Genomic DNA, 22261 nt, shown 5'->3' on the forward strand with positions numbered 1-22261 from the left:
AGTAGCAAATATATGAACACGCAAACACTAATAAATGTGTAAACGGGCCCCAATGTCCCTCCACGGCCCCCAGCCACACTTGTGGCTCCTCTACACGATGGGCCAGCGCCGGCCACTCCAAGGGACGCAGCCATGCGGTAGAATGAGATAGCAATATCACTTGCTCCCTCTAACGCATAAATGCGTCCCTTGGAGTGGCCGGCGTTGGCCCATCGTGTAGAGGAGCCATTATACGTATTGACCCTCCTATTTATTTAAATTAATTGCTAGTTAAATACATCATATTCATAAATCCACTAGAATTAATTTAGAAAACTTTCAGTTACATAAGTTATTTTAGTTTCTTTGTAAATATAGACCTTATTTATAATTTCACTAGATCTAATTTAGAAATATGTATTTCAGTATCCCAAAGATTCTATACAGTAGGTCAGATCATTACATTCCTGTAGTTTATTTCTTGTATACACTGATATTTATACCCTTTGCCGTCTTAAAGCAGGGATACGGTTTATTTTACAATGTTGGGAAGCTTGATTGAAACAATTCGCTTCAAGCAATTTCAATATAAAAACTAAAAAATATATTAAAGTGTCATTCTATAGAACTTGCTAACTATGTAAACAAACCGCCATATTGAAATGGTCTCGAATGATAAATTTCCTAGTGACTTTTGTTTAAAGTACATAGTTAGCATGTTCCATAGAAATTTGAGAATTCATTTCACTAATCAAGATACACGCAATATATGCCAATCCTTAACTTTCCGTAGCGAACGAAACTGTCACTGTCTCACTAATATGGAAGAGTGATAAAGAGAGAGATGACGAGGATACGGATATGCTACGGAGCGTTAACGATTGGCATGTTGGCTACGCGCCTTGATGTTTGGCTTCGCGTAGGCGATCGACGCCACACGAGATTTTTAAATTTTGTGTATACCGTATACATAGGATAATTGGAAGTGTAAATTCGCTGCCGCGGTACTAAGCATGTCGAATTCTAGATTAAACTGTAACTTATCTAGCTAGTTGATGTAGTAAACTTGCCAGCGAAACCGCTCTCTTAATTTTTTACATGATTATCCTTAGTGTTAGTCGGACGAACCACGCTTTTAGTTCCACTGCTTTGTTTTTCCTCGTCTTAATTAGGTACCTGAAAAATTTGATTAGGATAAGTCAGATAGATGCATATGCTGATGGCACGTCTCTTTTCTTTTATAATTAGATTAATTAGCCTCCGCCAGAGCCTCGTCCACGTAAAATTCGTCAGAAACTTTCAACCCTATCTCGACGTGCTAAGGTGTAAAACGTTTGGTGTTTTTTAGCATTAGAAAGAACTTGCAAGAAGGTAAGCGATCTTGACATGTCTTTTAATTGGAAAAAGCTTTTTAAAATTCAAAAACTATTACTTATGAAAGCAGAAGAATATAAATGATTGTATTAGATTCATAATGGTTACATATTGCCGTAACTTATTTTTAAAATGCGTTTTTCAATTAAAAGACACATCAAGATTGTTTACCTAATTTCTAATGCTAAAAAAAACGAACTATAAATAAAAATATTAATATTGGAACTCTTTATAGAATACACAAGGACAAACGGTTATCAAGGGTTTGTTTATGAATAACGCCATAAGGCGTTGTCTGTTAGCAAAGAGAATAGAGAATAGAGTGTATAGAGACGGATTCGCAAAGTAAATTATTTAGCCACTATCAATAAGTGAAAGAATAATGATCAAAGTCAAATGGCGTTCTAACAGTTTTATGCGTCTGTCGAAAAATGGCAGTAAATGTATTGTAGCTACATTTACCATGACAGTTACTTTCTATTTCAAATTCTCTTTGCTCTTAGTAACCTTACATTACGCTAAAATGTCATTCTGTGGAACTTGCTAACTATGTAAACAAACCGCCGTATTGAAATTGTCAACGAATGATGAATTTACTAGTGACTTTTATTTACATAGTTAGCAAGTTCCACAGAATGACACTTTAACACTTTTGCAACCGGGCAAAAAACGGTGTACTACCCCAGAAACCGGTCGTCTATATCTGCGTATAAAACATCCCGCCCTTGTCCGGCATCTGAGCAAACATTACAAGTGCCTACCAGGCGGGTTCTCGGTAGTCAAAGTGTTAAACATTGATACTAACCCATAAATTCCAACATCAATTCATTACCAGGCCACCGAAGCTTAAATAATGAATATGGTCTCCTGATTCTTGAGTAAGAAGTCAGTGAACGCGTTGATGGGCGCGATGGCTTGCAGGGACATCTGGCCGTTGGGCGGCCAGGCGAGGTTCGGCCCGAACACCACCGCGAGGTTGCTGCTCGTCATTTTGTTCAGGCAGCTCCGGTCTTGGACCTGGAGGAGTAACGGTTAAGAAATTAACGTACTTTACTACGTTTTTCCCTTTAACCATTTGACATTCCTTTCGAGTCATTCGATTTAGAACCGTAATTCTTATAGTAGAGATGTGTTTTTGTTTTAAGTATGATGGCAAGTATGTTGCCGCTACGGACTAAAGGGTTAAATATTAAATTTTTCTAACTTTAAAAGTAGTGGTAATAAACTTTTTCTACCGAAATGCTAGGGGTTCCTATGATATATAATATTGCGGTGCAATAACTATGTAAAGGACTCTAAAATTCAGTGCATAATTACCGATTTTAATATGGTTTTCACCTATCAATAGGGTGATTCTTGAGGAAGGTTTAGGTGTCTAAAATGTTAAGGTTGTGTGTTGCTAGTGATAATAATCTAATGCACCTTCCCCTACCCCTCTCTTCCTGTTGGTAAACTGTCTTACCTTCCATAAGAATTGTATGATGTACTTCAATAGCTTGTAGTTATCTGGCGGGAGCCATTCTAGGATGAGTATTTTCACATGCCTCGGCTTGTCGCGGTTCGACCACACTGCGAAAAAAATACCGAGTTATAGTTTGTAGGTTTCTAATAGGGCCCGACGGCTAATCCTGTTATCTATTGTTAGGTAAAACTGCTCGTGCCACGTGCCACTACACAACCACCTGCATGAAAAATACGTACTTCGGTTACTGAGTGCCGGCGAGTCGAACGCTACAGAACCAGTCTAAAATGTGTCATCGAGATGCGTAACAAAGGAGCGTTATCGGAGAGCGCACCTACACTGGTTTTTTGAGCGTTGGACTAGCCCGCGCTCAGGTCCCAAATATAAATGACCCTTTACCATAATTAAGACCCTTTTTTGCAGTTAAGTAGGACGTGCGGTTTTACTTAACAATAGACAATAGTTATAGCCGTCGGGCTCTATTAGAAACCTACGAACTATACTTATTATAAAAATGAGTCGCTTAACTTCAAACTCAGGTAAATCCATCTGTCAGATTTTGGTATTAAGAAAAGGTAATATAGTAGATATTTGCTGAAATGGTCGAATGGATTTACCCGAGTCTGAAGTTAAGCGATACAAATGTTTTTCGCGCGTTTAGAGTGTGAAATACATAACAATAATTACTGTATCAATATGTAAACCAAACTGTAAATAAGTTGTACTCTAAAATTTGTATTAAATATTGGTCCATTCATTATTGGCCAAAAAAAGTGATATACCAGTTGTTTGAATAGTTTATAATCACTACAAGGACTTAAATTAAACATAACAAAATAATACAGTCACCAGCAATAATATGTTACACAACGAAGGCCGCAAAAATATCTGACACGATCTTATTTGTAGTGCAATAAGAGCGCGTCACATATTTTTGCGGCGTTTGTTGTGTAACATACTAATGCAGATGACTGTACAGCATTATCTAACTTTGTATTTATTTCCTTTTGTTGTCGGGCACTTACATTGGAACTTCAAGATCTCCTCATAAAGGTCAAACGTTAGTAACGGCTCTTCGAGATCCCTGAGGAAGGTTTTAAGCAGGACAGCGGCGTTGTGAGGGTCGCTCCTGAACGATATCGGCTCGCCGCGGTTGCACAGCCTCTGGAGCTCTTTTATCACGGAAATGTTCGCTGATCGACGGAATATACCCTCAGTTTCTAGTGCTGTAAAAGATATATATAAACGTTATGAATGTTGTCCTAATAAATTGGTTTGCACTATAATCATAGAGGTACAATAATATAGAGATGACACGGGGGAGGGGCCAAACGACCGAACGAGATGCACTTATGGAAATTTCAGTACCTAGGAGTAGCAGAGAAAGCGGTATTATTGCTTGTCCCTGTCAGTCACTTTTTGTTTGTTCCCCACCAAAAATTTAGTATGGTTTATGGTGGGCAACAAATAACCCGACCGAATTACGTAGATTGTTTTTGGCATGTTGTCAGGAATGTTAAAACGTGTTTTTAATATTGTCGCTTTGCGTATGTTTTGTCCCTCACGGAGGTACGGGTATAGCTCATCCATGTAATACTAGGTCTATGACTATCATATAAGAATGTGATAACTATACATATATGGACGCAGAGTTACTGCGTGTCTATATTTTTTTACAGTACTGTGGCTACCACCAGTTTGGCACTCACATAAACGCTATCGAAAATGTAACTTACTTTCTATGCATCGATATGTATAGAAAGTAAATTACGTACACGTTAGCGTATATGTCAGATTGGACACTGTCAAGTAATGTAATTCTACCAAAGAGAAATTGAAATAGAGAGTTACTGTCATGGTAAATTATGCATTAATATTAATATTTAATAAGTTAACACATATCAGTGAAATAATAAGGATCAAAGTCAAATGGCGTTCTAACAGTTTAATCTTCTGTCGAAAGATGGCAGTAAATTTACAGGGGCTACATAATTTTGACAATCCGTCTGTATGCACTCTATTCTCTTTGATTGTACTCACCATCCGGCTGCGAAAGGAACTCCACACACTGCCTCACCACCGGCGGTATGGCATCCACCATATTGGAATTATTATCCTTTATGAACTGCAGGGATACTCCAAACTGCTGCGTCGGTGGAGGCGAGAGACCGTCCTTACGGGTCTTGTCTGTCTGCTCCGCTATGGGTTGCTTTTCCGATATTAGTTTGGCGGCTTCGGCGGCTTTTGGGTTTTTGGAGAGCAGCAGTTGGTCGTACCTGTGGAAGACAGGGGAAATTAAACCTTATATCAATGTCACAGAGCCTTAAACATGTTTTAACTATAGTGAAATGCGACTTTCAATTCGTTATTTCAAAATATAGTAAAAGTCTGCAGCGATTTTGATAGCCCACGCAGTGCAAGCGTTATTTTCAACGTCAAACTATGAAATTATGACGTATAAATAACGCTTGCACTACGCGGGCTGTCAAAATCGCTGCAGGATTTTCTTGGTAAGTGAGAAAAAGTAAAGCCAAACAAAATGAAAATAAAATACAATTTATTTTGTACATTTTAAAACTAAAATATAGTATGCTACGTTAATATATAAAATGCTCAAAGCAAGGGTGACAAGTACTATAACTACATAGATTATTTTAAGTCTTCGTTCGATGCCACCAGATTATGAATAATTGAACATTCTCTTACCACCGATTTAAACTTTTACGATTTTTACATATAAAAAATAAATTTATGTACAAATAAATGATTATGATTAATATTTGAAAAAAAACGGGACTTAATTGCGTATATATGTCGGCGGCCGATCGTAAGATGTTTTGACGATAGTCACATTAAGCCAACATATAGGTAGGATAGTTTCGTTAGGTGTCTCTAGATTCAGATGTCCGAAGGGCAAACTGCCCAAAAATAGGAGCCCCGCGCAGCGGGGCTCCGTCGACTCAGGGAACGAGTCAAAGATTTTCACGTTTTACGATATGCCTAGGAATTTCACGATATGCCTGATCTTACGATCGGCCGCCGATATAAGACTAGTGGTCTCATCCTCATCCAGACCACAGGGACAATGCCGTCGTAGAAACGTCGGAATTTTAAAGCTTGATTATACGCGATTAAGTCCCATTCTTGTAAATAATTATCTTACTTATTATATTCGATGCAGATTTTATGACAGGTGATACGAATACTCACTCAATAACCTGCTGCGGTATCCTCAGCTTATCCAAGTCCACATGCGGATGCAATTCATGTAGGTAATTAAAATACATGACCTTCCTCCCAAACTTGACGCTTATGGCCGGCTTCAACATCTGCATCACTATCCTTATGAAGTTAGTCGGGTGAACCAGGTACAGGGCTTTGAGGTTCTTCTTGTATTTCCTGTCGAAGGCCTTGTAGGCCTTCCAGAGCCAGGAGGTGGGCGGCTTGTTGTTCCTGGTGAGGCCGCAGTGTAGATACACCAGGCTATAGTCCTGCTCCACGTATTTGTCCAGGGTGGACATCAGGTACCTGGAATCATCGACAAGTTTAGTGTGGTGACTATGGGTCTATGGGTTGGATTTTTAGGATTCCGTACCCAAAGGGTAAAACGGGACCCTATTACTAAGACTCTGCTGTCCGTCCGTCCGTCCGTCTGTCACCAGGCTGTATCTCACGAACCGTGATAGCTAGCCAGTTGAAATTTTGACAGATGATGTATTTCTGTTGCCGCTATAACAACAAATACTAAAAACAGAATAAAATAAAGATTTAAGTGAGGCTCCCATACAACAAACGTGATTTTTGATCGAAGTTAAGCAACGTCGGGCGGGGTCAGTACTTGGATGGGTGACCGTTTTTTTTTTGCATTATGGTACGGAACCCTTCGTGCGCGAGTCTGACTCGCACTTGCCCGGTTTTTTTAGAGTAATGATAGAAATAATTTAGGAACCAAAACATCTCAGTATAGTTTTTATTTACATTGAATTTGGAACTTAGTTAATTTATACCTGAATAGATGGGAAACCTATATAATGATAACAAAAGGTCTGAGGGTCCACTGCGAAAGTCGAAAAATGTTGAAGCACCTTCATACAATATTTTTTTCAGAATGCAGTCTCTGTCAACGAGAACTCTATACAATTGAGGCAATTTTTTGTTTAACCAGATATTTGGTATGATCTGCATAAATGGAAAACCTGGTTAATTGACACAAAATTGCCGGTCCCTTATTGAGATTTTATCTATGCAGGTTTCACTGTATAAAAATTAAGAATAGAAGCAATTTTATTCATAATAGGTGACCCTGTTGAGATGAAGTGCTTAGTCTATGTATGCACACCCCCTTTTCGATTTACTATTCGGGTGTCGGCAGGACTCATCGACCAACACATTCAACTTTCTTCACATATCAGACAGACATCCTCAGACTATAGACAGACAAATAAACCCTCACTTAGGGCCGCTTGCACCATCCCACTAACCCGGGGTTAACCGGTTAAACCGTTAACCCAGTGTCAAATTGCATTGGTGGCTTCAGGTAACTTCAGGTTTACCCGGTTAGTCCCGGGTTAGTGAATGGTACAAGTGGCCCTTACTTGAGTAGCTTGTCCGGTGGCAGCTCCTTATTGGACGGCAGCCGGCAGGCGGACACGACGATGATGCGTCGTCCGATCGCGTCGTCGCCCACCACTTCCACCAGCCCGCTGTCGTTAAGCTCCGTGAAGTTGTCGTCAAGCGTCGTTGCCGCTATCAGACAGACATCCTCAGACTAGACAGACACATAAACTCTCACTTACTTGAGTAGCTTGTCCGGTGGCAGCTCCTTATTGGACGGCAGCCGGCAGGCGGACACGACGATGATGCGTCGTCCGATCGCGTCGTCGCCCACCACTTCCACCAGCCCGCTGTCGTTAAGCTCCGTGAAGTTGTCGTCAAGCGTCGTTGCCGCTATCAGACAGACATCCTCAGACTAGACAGACACATAAACCCTCACTTACTTGAGTAGCTTGTCCGGTGGCAGCTCCTTATTGGACGGCAGCCGGCAGGCGGACACGACGATGATGCGTCGTCCGATCGCGTCGTCGCCCACCACTTCCACCAGCCCGCTGTCGTTAAGCTCCGTGAAGTTGTCGTCAAGCGTCGTTGCCGCTATCAGACAGACATCCTCAGACTAGACAGACACATAAACTCTCACTTACTTGAGTAGCTTGTCCGGTGGCAGCTCCTTATTGGACGGCAGCCGGCAGGCGGACACGACGATGATGCGTCGTCCGATCGCGTCGTCGCCCACCACTTCCACCAGCCCGCTGTCGTTAAGCTCCGTGAAGTTGTCGTCAAGCGTCGTTGCCGCTATCAGACAGACATCCTCAGACTAGACAGACACATAAACCCTCACTTACTTGAGTAGCTTGTCCGGTGGCAGCTCCTTATTGGACGGCAGCCGGCAGGCGGACACGACGATGATGCGTCGTCCGATCGCGTCGTCGCCCACCACTTCCACCAGCCCGCTGTCGTTAAGCTCCGTGAAGTTGTCGTCAAGCGTCGTTGCCGCTATCTGTGAGAACCCTTGTATTATGTACAGTTGCCATCAGATATATCGGAGCGACCAAGGTGTTCACAATATCTGAACGCGCCCTCTAACGCCCTGACTATAGAGGCGTGTTCAGATATTTGTGAGCGCCTTGGCTGCTCCGATATATCTGATGGCGACTGTACTATCAAAGAACAATAAATCGCACGCAATAAAACGTAATCACGCTACACGGGAGTCCTTGTAGGCAGAACTGGAATTGATTAACCTGGTTTAGTAAAGACGAGCAGTCGATGCTACGGAGAATTGAGAAAGACTATGATCTTTTACTCGTAAACTGGTTAGAAACTTGTGCCTATCTAAAAGATATTCAAAATACTCGCAACAAATGTTATAAGACGCGCTTTCTTTACATACAATTTGTGGTATAAAACCGTTTTATTCTCAGGTGTCTAAATATAAAATTTCAATAGCGACTACTTTAATTAAGTATTAAATTCTTGAAACTAGTCGAGTTCTTCTATGAGTAGACAATGTAGACTAAGCGCCACTTGCACTTCTACTAACCCCTGGTTAACCAGGGTTATCCGGTTAAACCTGGAGTTACGATGGTTACCAGTACAATTTGACACTGGGTTAACGGTTTAACCGGTTAACCCCGGGTTAGTAGGATAATGCAAGTGGCGCTAATGAGACTAGTGCAGTACCATTTTGTACCTTGTCACAGTGACAATAGAATGAGGTCCCAGCGACTTTCATATTGATTGTCACTGTGACAAGATACAGTCAGCAGCAATAGTTGCTATGCGGGCGAGGTGTTCAAAATGATCTTGACGCGACTTTATTGTTAAGAGAATAAGAGCGCGTCAAGGTAATTCTGAACACCTCGCCCGCTTAGCAACTTCTGCTGCTGACTGTACGACATGGTACTGAAATTAAATTCTTTGACTGTACGTCTCACCGCGACTAGGCTTTAACCGCGAAAATCGAAGTTCGCAAATTGCGGGCATTTTTCTCTGTCACTCTTATTACGCCTTCATTGGAGTAAAAGAGAAAGATCCCCGTAATTTGCGAATTTCGGTTTTCGCGGTAGCCCCTCTGGCACGGCTCCTAATATCGCGATTGCTGTATGTAGTCGTGCGACTTTTGAAAAACTATGCTAGACATGTATTTCTTTACTAGCTCTAGAGTCGGAGCAAGAAATTGGACGTTTAAAATAACACACTGCGTGGGCTATCAAATCCGCTGCAGACTTTTCTTGGTCTGACTCTACCTACATATGTATATGGTATTGTTACTGTCCGGATAACCCGGACCGCCTCGCCGTATCAGTTGCACGATCAATACTCTTATCTACATATTACATCACATGTATGCGCTGGCGGACTAGCTATAAAAAGTATTACACGACGCGTAAAGTCTATCATCTAAGGTAACTTTGCACTGATTTGAATGGAATAAAATGAGGGAGTGCCATTATAAACGTCATATTTTCATAGAAATTAGACATTATTAATAATAATTAGGCACAGAAGAAATAATAGTACTACCGTACAGAGAAGACACTTCCTACAAACCCGAAGTTTGACAGCGGTTCAGGGTCAAATCATGTTATCCCTTTCTAATACATGGCAATATCCCTTTCATCAATTTAGGGTTGTCAAAATTCAAGTGATTATCTTATCTGTGGTCCTGCACGCAAAAGGAAGTCAAGTGGTGTCAACCCTAATAAATTAATAATTGCTCGGCGCAATGCTGAGCCGAACGGAGCCGAGTTCGACCGAAGTCAGGAGTGTCTCCCCACTGTTAATTATGACATTGCTGCATTGACACAAAGTTTGGTATTGCAAATGCCTAGCTGAGTTATCTTGGTCTGCCTATCCTATGCACTACCTACTACCTATGCACTTTCGTTCAACCGTGTGTAGATATATTTCTGTTTAAATCTTATTTTTCAATATTCGCATTACTCGTATGAAAAACATAGAGCAAAAAAGTCATTCTATCATTTTTATCAACTTTGCCCAAATACGCTGGCGATTGCCAACAGAAATTGTTTAGCAAAACACCAAAGCTGCGTAAAGTTGTGCACGGAAATTGACCATCGAATTTGGTCACCCTGACCAGTGGCGGATTTGCACGAAGGCTCTTTTAGGGCCCTTACAGACGAGCGACAGTACGCCAACAACCGCCCGCGACAGAAATCGGCGACCGTCGCCGATACGCCGCGGCGATCGCTGATGTCGCAGCGTGCACTCGTTGATGTGTAGTCTAATACACACACACATCACACACACTCGCATACACATCGACGAGAGCGCGCTGCGACACGATAGCGGCGTATCGGCTCTCCAGTATGCAAGCGGGACATCATCGCTGCTATCCTCGCATATCGCTGTCTCACTCACACAGAAGCCTCGTAACCTTAAACTAACCTCAGTGTAGATCTCCTCGAGTTTGGTAGCCAGCTCCTCTTCGAAGTTCTCTTCGATGGTCCCATCGCTGGCCGACCGCTGTAGCAGGTTGTCGGGTATATCCAGCAGCTCTGGAGGTAGACCTCCTAGAGAAACAAATTACAACTATATTAGAAATTAGAACTGGCTTTAATGGTTCTTCTACACGATGGGCCAGCGCCAGCCACTCCAAGGGACGCAGCCATGCGGTAGAATAAGATAGCAATATCACTTGCTCCCTAGAGGGATAGGGAGCAAAACTCACTAATTAGTTATTAAAAAAATATTGAACAAAAATCAACCTTAATTTGCGAATAATACGGTTCACTATGGCTATTAACTTGTAGTGGCAATTAGTGAGCTTTGTTGTCACCTGGCGATATGTCAGTGCTAAACTGGTGGTAGCCACACTGGATTTTATTTAAATAAATACATAAATAAATAAATATTGGGGACATCTTATACAGATCAACCTAGCCCCAAACTAAGCAAAGCTTGTACTATGGTGGGTGCTAGGCGACGATATACATACTTATATAGATAAATACATACTTTTATACATAGAAAACGCCCATGACTCAGAAACAAATATTAGTGTTCATCACACAAATAAATGCCCTTACTGGGATTCGAGCCCAGGGCCATCGGCTTCGCAGGCAGGGTCACTACCCGCTAGGCCAGACCGGTCGTCCGGATTTGTGGAGTTGCTATAGTAAAAATTGATCATACAAACGAGAACAAATTGCTTACATACACGGTGTAACATGAGGAAACCGAATAATTTTAACCACGCATTTCTGAGGTCAAAAGAAGAAAAAAATGTAATATGAGTTTAGGTCAATTTCGCCAAAAAACAATTTTTTTGTTATGTTTTTTTTTTTCAATTTTTTGAATGTATTTATACATAAGTACATAAAAAATAAATGTTATTGGTAAACTTGTCACTTAAAATTGATTCTTACATTTTTTTTTCGTAGAACCTACTTTTTGCAAAGTGTTACTTGTCACTTTTTGACATCTATCAATAAGGATATTTAGACTACGTCCCATAGCAGCAACATCACCATCAAAAAGGCATTTTACACTATGTAATAATAAAAACTTGTTTTTTTTAAATTAATAATATCTCTGAAACTAGGCGAATTTCAAAAAAGTTTATAGGACATTTTTGTCTCTAAATATGATCAGGAATACGCTGTTAAAATTATTCGGTTTACTCATGTTACACCGTGTATATCTGGTAATTGTACAACTTACAAATTGTCACCCAGACGCCAAAACCGAAATTCGCAAATTTCGGGGATCTTTCTCTTTTACTCCAATGAAGGCGTAATTAGAGTGACAGAGAAAAATGCCCGCAATTTGCGAACTTCGATTTTCGCGGTTATAGCCCAGTATTAGAGCCGACTGGGGCGAGAAAGCGACTAGAGATCTACCATTTTCTCACGCAAGAAGCGTATGTATATGCAAATTTAAATAATCTGTGAATAATTGAGTGCTCCGTACATAATAATTTTTTCACCACACCACCTCGGAAAGGCTTACTTTGCACTTCAAAAACTGATAGCAAAGTTGCATTTTATTCACATGTGAGACAAAATAACCAAATGCAAATTTTGAGTTGGTTTCTTATGTTTGCTGGTAGAAATGACTTTTAAATGATGATTTTGGATGATAAATATTTAATAACAATCAATTGGATTTGATTTGGTTTGATTTTGTTTGATATTTTACATTTAATATTTGCTTCAGGTCGGTGTGGTGAAAAATTTTGTGTTTCACTCGGGGGCAAATTTTGTTTAACCCTCGTGCTTTGAAACCCTCGCAACGCTCAAGATTCCATTTTTCGAACCACTCGCTACGCTCGTGGTTCAATTTTGGAATCTTTCGCTTGCTCGGGTATCAATTTTAGCACGAGCGGTTAAACAACAACTTTGCCCCCTTGTAAAACAAATAACTATTTTCATGGGGCACTTATGGGATCACTTCGGTCATGTTTTATTTTTAAACACCCGTAACGAAAATATGTAGGTACTCGCTTCTCGCTGTAGGTTGTTGTCATTATAGAAATTGCTGGTGTGCCATTTGAATTCAAGAATCCAGAAAAACTTTGGTTAAAGCGCGCGGTTGTTTTACGCGATAAACGCGATGCGTTTGCCGCACACCCATTTTACATCAGATAATCTAATGATGAATTTTTCTACATTCCTTTGATCGCATGCGTCCAAGGCTGCATTTATCACTTAAAACAACCGCGCATTTTAAAGTAGGTATTATTTATATATGCAGACAATAGAGGCAATATTACAACATGTTACGAACAAAATTTCCACTGTTTGGTTACCAAGTACAACCGTTCTTCTTCTTCTTCTTCCTCGCGTTATCCCGGCATTTCGCCACGGCTTATGAGAGCCTGGGGTCCGCTTGACAACTAATCCCATGATTTGACGTAGGCACTAGTTTTTACGAAAGCGACTGCCATCTGACCTTCCAACCCAAAGGGGGAACTAGGCCTTATTGGGATTAGTCCGGTTTCCTCGCGATGTTTTCCTTCACCGAAAAGCGACTAGTAAATATCAAATGATATTTCGTACATAAGTTCCGAAAAACTCATTGGTACGAGCTGGGGTTTGAACCCGCGACCTCCAGATTGCAAGTCGCACGCTCTCACCGCTAGGCCACCAGCGCTCTATACCAAGTACAACCGTTGCTGTAATAAAAACCAAAATCATGTACTTGCACAGTCGATCCATATCTTTTTGTGCATGTAGGTATTAATTTGTACCTAAAAGTCCAGTGACTTAGCTAGGAGTGGCCACGCGGGCCCCTGCCCTCTGCCTCGCACTTAACCGACTCCGTTCCGACTGATCATCGAGCGACCTTCACCAAGGAGGAGTTTTGGCCGAAGGGTGTCAAGTTTCGGCGGTTCCGCGGCTGGCTTCCTGACACTGCGGGGTTGCGTAATGCATCGCAGCCATAATGTGATTTGTAGTGTTTAGTTTTAAAATATATTTTTATAATATGTATGCTAGTTTTAAGGTATTTATGTATGGGCCACTAGTTGCCTGAAATAAAGATTTTCATTCATTCATTAACCAGGCCCGGCGGGAGCCAACCCTTTATGTCACCTTGGGTATGTATACACATTGAAAGAAAAGGGCGTCGCAGAGGCGGCTTCGCCCACGGCTAGGTCTAGATTACTTCTGTTAAATGCCAAGAACATTCTAGAAGCAAATGTCCAAAATGTTTTTTGCTTTCTGCTCATGCCTAGAAAAAAAAATTGGCCTTGTTTTTTTTACTACCGCGCAAGTAAAAATTTGAAATTTACGAAAAACTGGCATAGAGCGGGAAAAAAAAAACGTGCGCAAATTTAAAAAAATCTAGGTCTGGGAAGATAGCAAATGACTCAACCTATCTGCCGATTTAATTTGGCAAACGATGTACCAAACACCCTGTATAACTTATATATAAGACAGCAGAAAATAAGCTTCAATATCCTTCTTTCGGGAACCCAAGACGTCCCAAGAGACAACTCTTATTTTTCTGCTAGTTTAGTTTCTTACGATGCAGTCGTACCTATTCCTAAACTTTTATAACAACGACAAGTGCAAACAAAAGGTATCGTCTTGGGTCGTCCCATTCGTTTTTCGTCAAGTTCTTAAATTAGTCCTATTCTGCTTTCGTCACAATCGTCGGTGGCTTTCAATGTAGAATGAGTGACGAAAGCAGAATAGGACTAATTTAAGAACTTGACGAAAAACGAATGGGACGACCCAAGACGATACCAAACAAAAATACATCTTAGTGACTTTCCACAAACCATATTTCATTCAATTTATGAGTCTCAAACTGTCTGCCGCGTCTTTAAAGAATACATTTCCGACCTGCCAGGCACAGAGATTGGTTCCTTCAGACATAAATAAAGCAACAATAGATAGTCAGTAACGCGTAACGTGCCTTGATTACTCAATAATATAGTCAGTTCATTCCACGAAAGCATCGACCTGATCTAGACTCTATTACGTCACATTAAAGTTTAATTTCAGTCAATCCAACTTCGAGAGTACCTAAAGTTCCATACAGGAAGCTGAAACTGGTGTCAGTTTCCGTTAGTATGCACTATCCTGTTCTAACTATGGTAATGAGATAAGGACAGAATGTCTAATTTATCAGTTATTTTTTCATAAGGAGAGAAACCGACCGGTAGTTGTAGGTAGATATTTGAAAAGGTCATTTGAATAAGCTTTAAAGGTTACGACCGTAACTAGACTATGACGGGTTATGATTTTCAGGTATTATTAATAAGAAAAGAGAATTTACTTATTCTTGGTAGCCTATTTTGAGATGACCTTTATTTTATGCTAGCGTCTGCCCACGACTTCGTCTGTGTAGGATTATTATGTACTCTTAATGAATTTGACTGCCCTTATAATAAATCACGTATAAAAAAATATTTCAAAAAATAATTTGATTTGTTCCTTAGTTGCTGCCCTTTTCAAAAAGTATGCTTTTTAAAAGATCTTCTTCCTCGCGTTATCCCGGCATTTCGCCACGGCTCATGAGAGCCTGGGGTCCGACTAATCCCATGAATTTTAAAAGGTGACGTTTAATTATGATTTTCGTGTTAAAAAGAATCTTATGTTCTTTCTTAGTATGTACTCAAACTATCTACATAGCAAATTTCATCCAAATCACTGTAGTGTTGTGTCATGAAGAGCTAACAGACAGACGGAGTTACTTTTGTTATTATAATAATAGTAGAGATGTTTTTATAGAAACAATAAACAAAATTAGCTTTATACAAGTTGTATAGACTCTATATACAACTAGCGACTATTTTTGTATAGAATAGCGCAGAAAATACATTGATAACAAAAATAAAGACATTAAATTTATTCTTACACATATTTTACAAAATAACATAAAAAATCTGTTCTATGTTCACGATAAACTCATAAACTACTGAAAGGATTTTCATGCGATTTTCACCTATCAATAGAGTCATTTTTGGGTAAGGTTTAATTATGCAAAGCCGGGGCAGGTTGCTAGTTAAAACTAAAACCATTGAACTAAAACAAAACATATCTTCACAATACCCCCAATATCCCCAATTGTCCTTGCAGTACAGTCGCCATCAGATATATCGGAGCTGCCAAGGCGCTCACAAATATCTGAACACGCCTCTATTGTCAAGGCGTTAGAGTGCGTGTTCAGATATTGTGAATACCTTGGCCGCTCCGATGGATATGATGGCGACTGTACAAACAGTAACACTCCTACTGTACATTGGTAGACCTTGTTACAAAAAAAACCGGACAAGTGCGAGTCGGACTCGCCCACCGAAGGTTCCGTACTTTTTAATATTTGTTGTTATAGCGGCAACGGAAATACATCATCTGTGAAAATTTCTACTGTCTAGCTATCACGGTTTGTGAGATACAGCCTGGTGATAGACGGACGGACAACGGAGTCTTAGTAATAGGGTCCCGTTTTACCCTTGGGTACGGAACCCTAACAAAAGGGATAAGGTCCACTGATGTACAGTTAACAGTGTGGGCGATGGTATGTATTCTATAATAAATATAATAATGACTAATGGGCGGAGGACGGACGCAATATACGTCAAAATCCTGTCAAACGATATACGTTATGCTTTGTAATAAGACGTATAATTGCATCCGTCGTCCGCCTATTAATAATACACATTAAACATACTGGTTGTTCCCATTAATAGTTTATGTACAATAATTACTTAGATTAGACAGTTTCCTTCTATACAAATACGTCTCAGATTTTCCGTCAAAAGACTTAAAACTATCATGACTTGGAATTATATATAGTCAAGAGCAATGTAAATACACAATATTTTCATACAATGTGACCCATTGGCCATTATTATTGTTCATATCAAAGTATTTTAAAGTTAAACTGTTCCGTGCAATCTCTATAATTACTGTATTACACTATTTTATACCGCAGTTGTCATACTGTGTCTACTTTGAGTCATTCTACTAACTGATGACATAACAATTTCAATTAACACTTAAGTACCTACAGTTGTTTACGCTTTAACTAATAAATCTCCATTTAGCTTAGATTTAATTTTACCCATTTACCATATAGCATTTTCAAAACGGGAATCCCTTAAAGCCTATTTTTTTTCTGAAAATACCTCATTCGCAAAATGCCTAAACTTCTATGTAATTGACATCAATTGACTCAAATTACCTACATTATTGAAAAAACTAGATTCTGTCCAACTATGCATAAAAACATTATTCCAGAAACTTTTTGAAGAGGTTCTAAGGTCCATACATAGTGTAAGTTTCAATTGTTGCCATCCATAGAGTTAACTAGACACCAATGCTCGGGAGATGCTAGTGTCGGGTGGCCAAGTTATATAGTTTGTTTTTTTTAACATTAGAAAGAACTCCACAAAAGCAAGTGTGCAGTTTTTATCAGGAAGAGCCTGTTAATAATTATTGAATTATCTAATGTAGCATGGTCAATACATATAATTTACTTCCTTTATTCATCATTTTTCTTAGGCTAGGTTTTTATAATATGTATATAAAAGTAAAATATAAAAACACTTACAAAACAATAAAAAATACATATAAACACATTATAATAACCTAACCTAGGGTGCCGCCAGCAGCGGGGCAAGGGGTCATCCATTAATTACGTCACACGTTTAGGGGGAGGGAGGGGGTCAAGAAAATGTGACATATTGTGACATGGGGGAGGGGGGAGACACAAACTTTGTGACGTCACTTTAACTTCATCAGTAACCGAAAATTTATTTAAATTATTTAGTTCGCTGTGCATTTAAATAACAAGTTTTTAAAACGAAAATAGTTTTTAATCGTTTAATTTTCTTTCCTAAGCAGTTTTGGGTTATAAAATTACTAATATTTATATCGTCAAAAATATTTTGATAAAATATTAATAATACTTAGGTACTTACTTAATTCGATTTGGCGATTTCGTAGAAAAAATGTGACTACACACTAGGGGGGGAGGGGTTTGCCAAATGTGACCAAGTGTGACAAGGGGGGGGGGGAGGGGTCAAAAAACCTAGAAATTGGTGTGACGTAATTAATGGATGACCCCCAAGGCCCAAGCTACCGGTGGTCAGGGCTGCAGAGAGAGGAACCGGTGGACTATCCGCGCCGTGTCCAAGATCACCGCCTTCTGCATCTGTCCCTTGATCCAACCACCTAGCGAGAGTCTCTCAAGATGTTGGTCGAGACTCTTTGCTATTAAACCGTTCACTGAAACGACTATCGGGACAATGATGTCGAATCAACATCCCACATGGCGGTTATCTCGTGAGCCAAGTCTAGGTACTTACTGGACTTGTCCTTCTCGGCCTTCACGAGATTCTCATCATGGGGGATGGTGATGTCAAAGAGCACGGCCCGACGTTGCGAACGATCTATTATCACAATATCAGGCTTATTGGCTACAATAGTCCTGTCAGTGATGATAGATCGATCCCAATAGAGTGTGGCACGACCATTTACTTTATTATTATAAGGGTCATTGTGATTAGTAAACAATAACTGCTCATTATAACAATCATAAACATAAAAACTTAGTGCCAGACAAAGATGTTTGTTTATATTTCATAGTTTTTACAAAATAGATAAAGAAAAGTTTTATACATATATAATTGAATGTTATTGTCTCCCAGGCTTGTATGTTTCATGATACTTATAGCTACTTCCCATCCAGTGGTAGTTTTATTGATGCAATGCTTGCATAGCATGATTACATGGTAAAACAATAAATTAATATAGAACATTAAGCAATTTCATTGCTAATAGAGTTGCAAAATGGGCAGAATGAAATCTCGTGTCCATATCCAATCTGCCTTGCGTGATTAGCACTATTATGGCTCCTCTTCACGTTGGGCCAACGCCAACGCCAACGAGGGACGCATTTATGCGTTAGAGGGAGCAAGTGATATTGCTATCTCATTCTACCGCATAGCTGCGTCCCTCGTTGGCGTTGGCGTTGGCCCAACGTGAAGAGGAGCCTTTATAAGTGTTTATGTTTCTGTATCTTTTCGCGCGCCATCTGACGCAAAAATGTGAATAAGATGACCTTAAAACAACTTACCTAGATCATCGCTGGGTATGGGCTGCGTCAGCTCCGAGTCGTCGAACTCCAGCCTCGGCTCGTAGTCGTGGTACTCGGACAGGCTGGTGAACGACTCGTCCGCCTCCGCAGTGTTTCCGTGCATAACTGCGTACGTTGCAAACAATAAGTAATGTTTACCTTACAAACGCACAAATATCTAGGGCGATCCATACCTGAATATGCTCGCATGGGACTAAGTTTTGGCTGATACTCGGACTCCATGGCTAGATAAATACCAAATCCTATTTTATTCGCTATTTACTTCACTTTTAGTCAGGGCGAGCCAGATTTCGAGACAGAAGACTCTGTCCTAACGGCAGTATAACGACGGAAACGGATATGCATCGCGTTAATACTAAATTTCAGTGAATCAGTTTACAAAGTGGGTAGATATTAGTAAAGTAAATATTAACGCCCGATTGAACACTCACTCACTACACAAGTACTTAGCATTTCTTTTTCGTTTTCCTATTTACGTCATTACGTCAAAGTCTTGTCCAATCGGTACAATTCGTATCTTCAGATTTTTTTGTACAAATTTATATGTTGCGTCAGTAATGCCAACATTTCAAGTTATACGGCGGAATATACCATAGATATAATATACTTTTTTTTGTAGTGCCATTGAAGATTACGATCACTGGGACCACTTTTGTTTAACACCTTGCTGTAGCCATGTCGATGAAGTCATATCGATAAACTATTATTATTATCGACATTTCTTGCAATTTTAATTTTACTTCACGATACCTAAAATAAACAAAAACGCTTTTATTCTTTATTGTGGTTATCAGATCACAATTTTATTGTCACGCCCCAGCAGGGCACCAAGGGAAAGTTCAGATATTTAATTAAAATACATAAATACATTCTAAAATATGTGCTCCGTAATAATTGAATTATTTTATTATATTATAATATATTCATTATCCATTAGCATTTCAATTACATATGTTTATGTTTAACGAAGATATTGAAGCTTCAATTAATCGCTATTTCGTTCCGCTGTGTAGCGTTTATCGATATATAACATGATAAAAATCGACTTTTCACATCCCTAAAAGAGTACACATACACGTTTTTATGCACACATACACAGTCTGGATACATCAAAAAAGGTAGCACTTTGATTTGAAGTTCATCTTGTCCACAGTATGGTTGTCCTTTTTTGACAAATGGCATTTTTAAAAGAGCGAGGAGAGAGAAGTGATACTAGTTGCTGCGCCGTCAAAGAGAACAGACAACGTTGGGGCCTTGAATTGAACCTTTGTTTGCAGATTTTTTTTTTAATCTGTAAAAAAGTTGGTATGGGATGTCACTGTTGTGATGTTGTCAGCTTGACTTGACTTTTGTTGGTGTTGTGCTTGGACTCTTGGAAATAACCTGAGACAAGGCTCTTTAACTTGTTTCCCGGAGTATATTTTCTTACAAGTAGTCGGAGTAAATTGTTGCAACTATCCAAATATCACGACGCATTACTGGTTGTGGAAGAGCCTTTAATCTAGTACATACTTTAGTTGGACTATAAACATGCTTGGTTATTCAAATGCCGGGATACCAGACAAGTCGTGGCAGCCCCCTGTTGCAGTGCTGGAAACATCGTAAGTCCTCTAAATCCTAAAATCAGAATTTCAGTGTCTAACAGTGGGCTATCATTAATAAATCGGTTGTTTCAGGATGGGTGCGGTTGTTGTAGAAATGTACTGGAAGCATACTCCATTAACCTGCCGAAACTTCATGGAGCTGGTTAGGCGAGGTTATTACAACAACACGAAGTTCCATCGTGTGATACGGGACTTCATGATCCAGGGTGGTGACCCCACTGGCACTGGAAAAGGTGGCCAGTCTATCTACGGCCCACAATTTGATGACGAAATAACCACAGACTTGAAACACACAGGAGCTGGTATATTATCTATGGCTAATGCCGGCCCTGATACTAATGGCTCACAGTTCTTCATTACTTTGGCACCAACTCAATGGCTAGATAATAAGCATACAATATTTGGGCGGGTTCAAAGTGGTATGTCAGTAGTCAAACGAATAGGTCTTGTTGAGTGTGACAAGAATGATTGTCCGGTGGATGATGTGCGGATTGAGAGAGCATATATACCTAAGTAATAGAATTTTCAATCTACATGTGAATGTTTTGTGCTGAGCAGTGTTTAATTAAGTGCTAATATTTTCTTCACCATTTTTATTATGTCATTTATTAAGATTTACTTATCTATCAGTTTTCACCATGTGCACATAACTAAGAATGCTACAAATCAGAAAAAAATAATGTCTTCCAAACAGACATATTAGGGGCTGTCCATAAATTACGTCATCGATTTTTGACCCCCCCTATAATCATCCAAAAATCATGCTTTAAATGGCTCCATTTCCTCCTACTTCATGCTACCGTCATCCAATGTCCAGACCCCCAGCCCCTAATTTGAAATGACGTAATTTATGAATAGCCCCTTAGCAAATTTGATTGCTGGATGAATTTGAAATAAAGTATTAATTTTATGTCACACAAGCCAACATATGTTTTGATAGTGGCACTGGGTTTGTAACTATTGTAATGTTCCAATTCATTGTCTAAAGCCAGGGGCTGATTCACAGAATGAGGTAAGATAAGTTTAAACTATTAAGCACATATTGCTCATAGGAGATTGTATGAAAAGCTTGTTTATCACATAAGAAATGTATGGCATAGGGCTTTATAGTTAAAAAAAGAGGACAAGGAGGATTCTGTACAAATCTACAGTTTTCAGATTTTTCCCTGTGCTTATATTGTAAGACAGTATAACTTGCTAAATTTCATTTTTTCACAACTTCAAGGGACTATAGACCTGAGTATACAGTTTTAATTTCAACTCGATGCCTACACGCTTTTCCAATATAAGGGATCTTGACAGACACATGGACGGACAACAAAGTGATCTTATAAGGGTTCCATTTTTTTTACATCGTGACAGCTTTTGTGTTTGACAAGGCCTCGAAAAGGCTAATGGTCACAAAACCTAAGCACAATAGTGCATGTTTGTGATTAAGCACCAAAATTATGTTGCCTAAAGCTGTAATTGCAGCCTGTTATTACAAGATCAAAATGTATGTGTTAATTTCATACTCTGTAACCAAACTGTACAATTATTCCTCTAGTTTAATAATATCAAATATGTAACATGTTTTCATAAGAGAATCCTTAAAAATAGTGAAGAATTATGAAATAAAACTCATTATTACAATTTATAATATTTGTTTCCTCATTAATTTACCCCCTTTTTGCTTCTTGGATAATAGGGGGTATTACTCCAATGTCCTGCCGCC

General features: G+C 39.5%; 2 protein-coding genes across 2 annotated transcripts; one reads left to right on the forward strand and one right to left on the reverse strand.

The window, feature by feature from the left end:
* Positions 1-245: 245 nt before the first annotated feature.
* LOC134678772 (rho GTPase-activating protein 1) lies at positions 246-19446 on the reverse strand. Its single transcript, XM_063537472.1, has 10 exons — positions 19117-19446; positions 18923-19048; positions 10781-10902; positions 8215-8369; positions 6026-6343; positions 4856-5091; positions 3841-4041; positions 2816-2922; positions 2159-2370; positions 246-1155 (listed from the first exon to the last, which is right to left on the reverse strand). The coding sequence occupies exons 1-9, from the start codon at positions 19163-19165 to the stop codon at positions 2200-2202; spliced, it is 1485 nt and encodes a 494-aa protein (XP_063393542.1). The 5' UTR covers positions 19166-19446; the 3' UTR covers positions 246-1155; positions 2159-2199.
* An 854-nt stretch (positions 19447-20300) lies between these two features.
* LOC134679364 (peptidyl-prolyl cis-trans isomerase-like 1) lies at positions 20301-22125 on the forward strand. The gene is made up of 2 exons (XM_063538264.1): positions 20301-20544; positions 20620-22125. The coding sequence occupies exons 1-2, from the start codon at positions 20474-20476 to the stop codon at positions 21062-21064; spliced, it is 516 nt and encodes a 171-aa protein (XP_063394334.1). The 5' UTR covers positions 20301-20473; the 3' UTR covers positions 21065-22125.
* Positions 22126-22261: the final 136 nt, after the last annotated feature.

Source organism: Cydia fagiglandana, chromosome Z (genome assembly GCF_963556715.1).
Source record: "Cydia fagiglandana chromosome Z, ilCydFagi1.1, whole genome shotgun sequence".
Lineage (NCBI taxonomy): Eukaryota > Metazoa > Arthropoda > Insecta > Lepidoptera > Tortricidae > Cydia > Cydia fagiglandana.

Bases quoted from the DNA above. Each gene is read 5' to 3' on its own strand.
- LOC134678772 (XM_063537472.1), bottom strand. From the start codon at position 19,165: ATGGAGTCCGAGTATCAGCCAAAACTTAGTCCCATGCGAGCATATTCA. The intron at 10,903-18,922 runs GTAAGTTGTTTT...TTTCTCTAGGAG, and splicing joins CATACCCAGCGATGATCTAG to GTCTACCTCCAGAGCTGCTG. The intron at 5,092-6,025 runs GTGAGTATTCGT...TGTCTTCCACAG, and splicing joins ATACCGCAGCAGGTTATTGA to GTACGACCAACTGCTGCTCT.
- LOC134679364 (XM_063538264.1), top strand. From the start codon at position 20,474: ATGCTTGGTTATTCAAATGCCGGGATACCAGACAAGTCGTGGCAGCCC. The intron at 20,545-20,619 runs GTAAGTCCTCTA...CGGTTGTTTCAG, and splicing joins GTTGCAGTGCTGGAAACATC to GATGGGTGCGGTTGTTGTAG.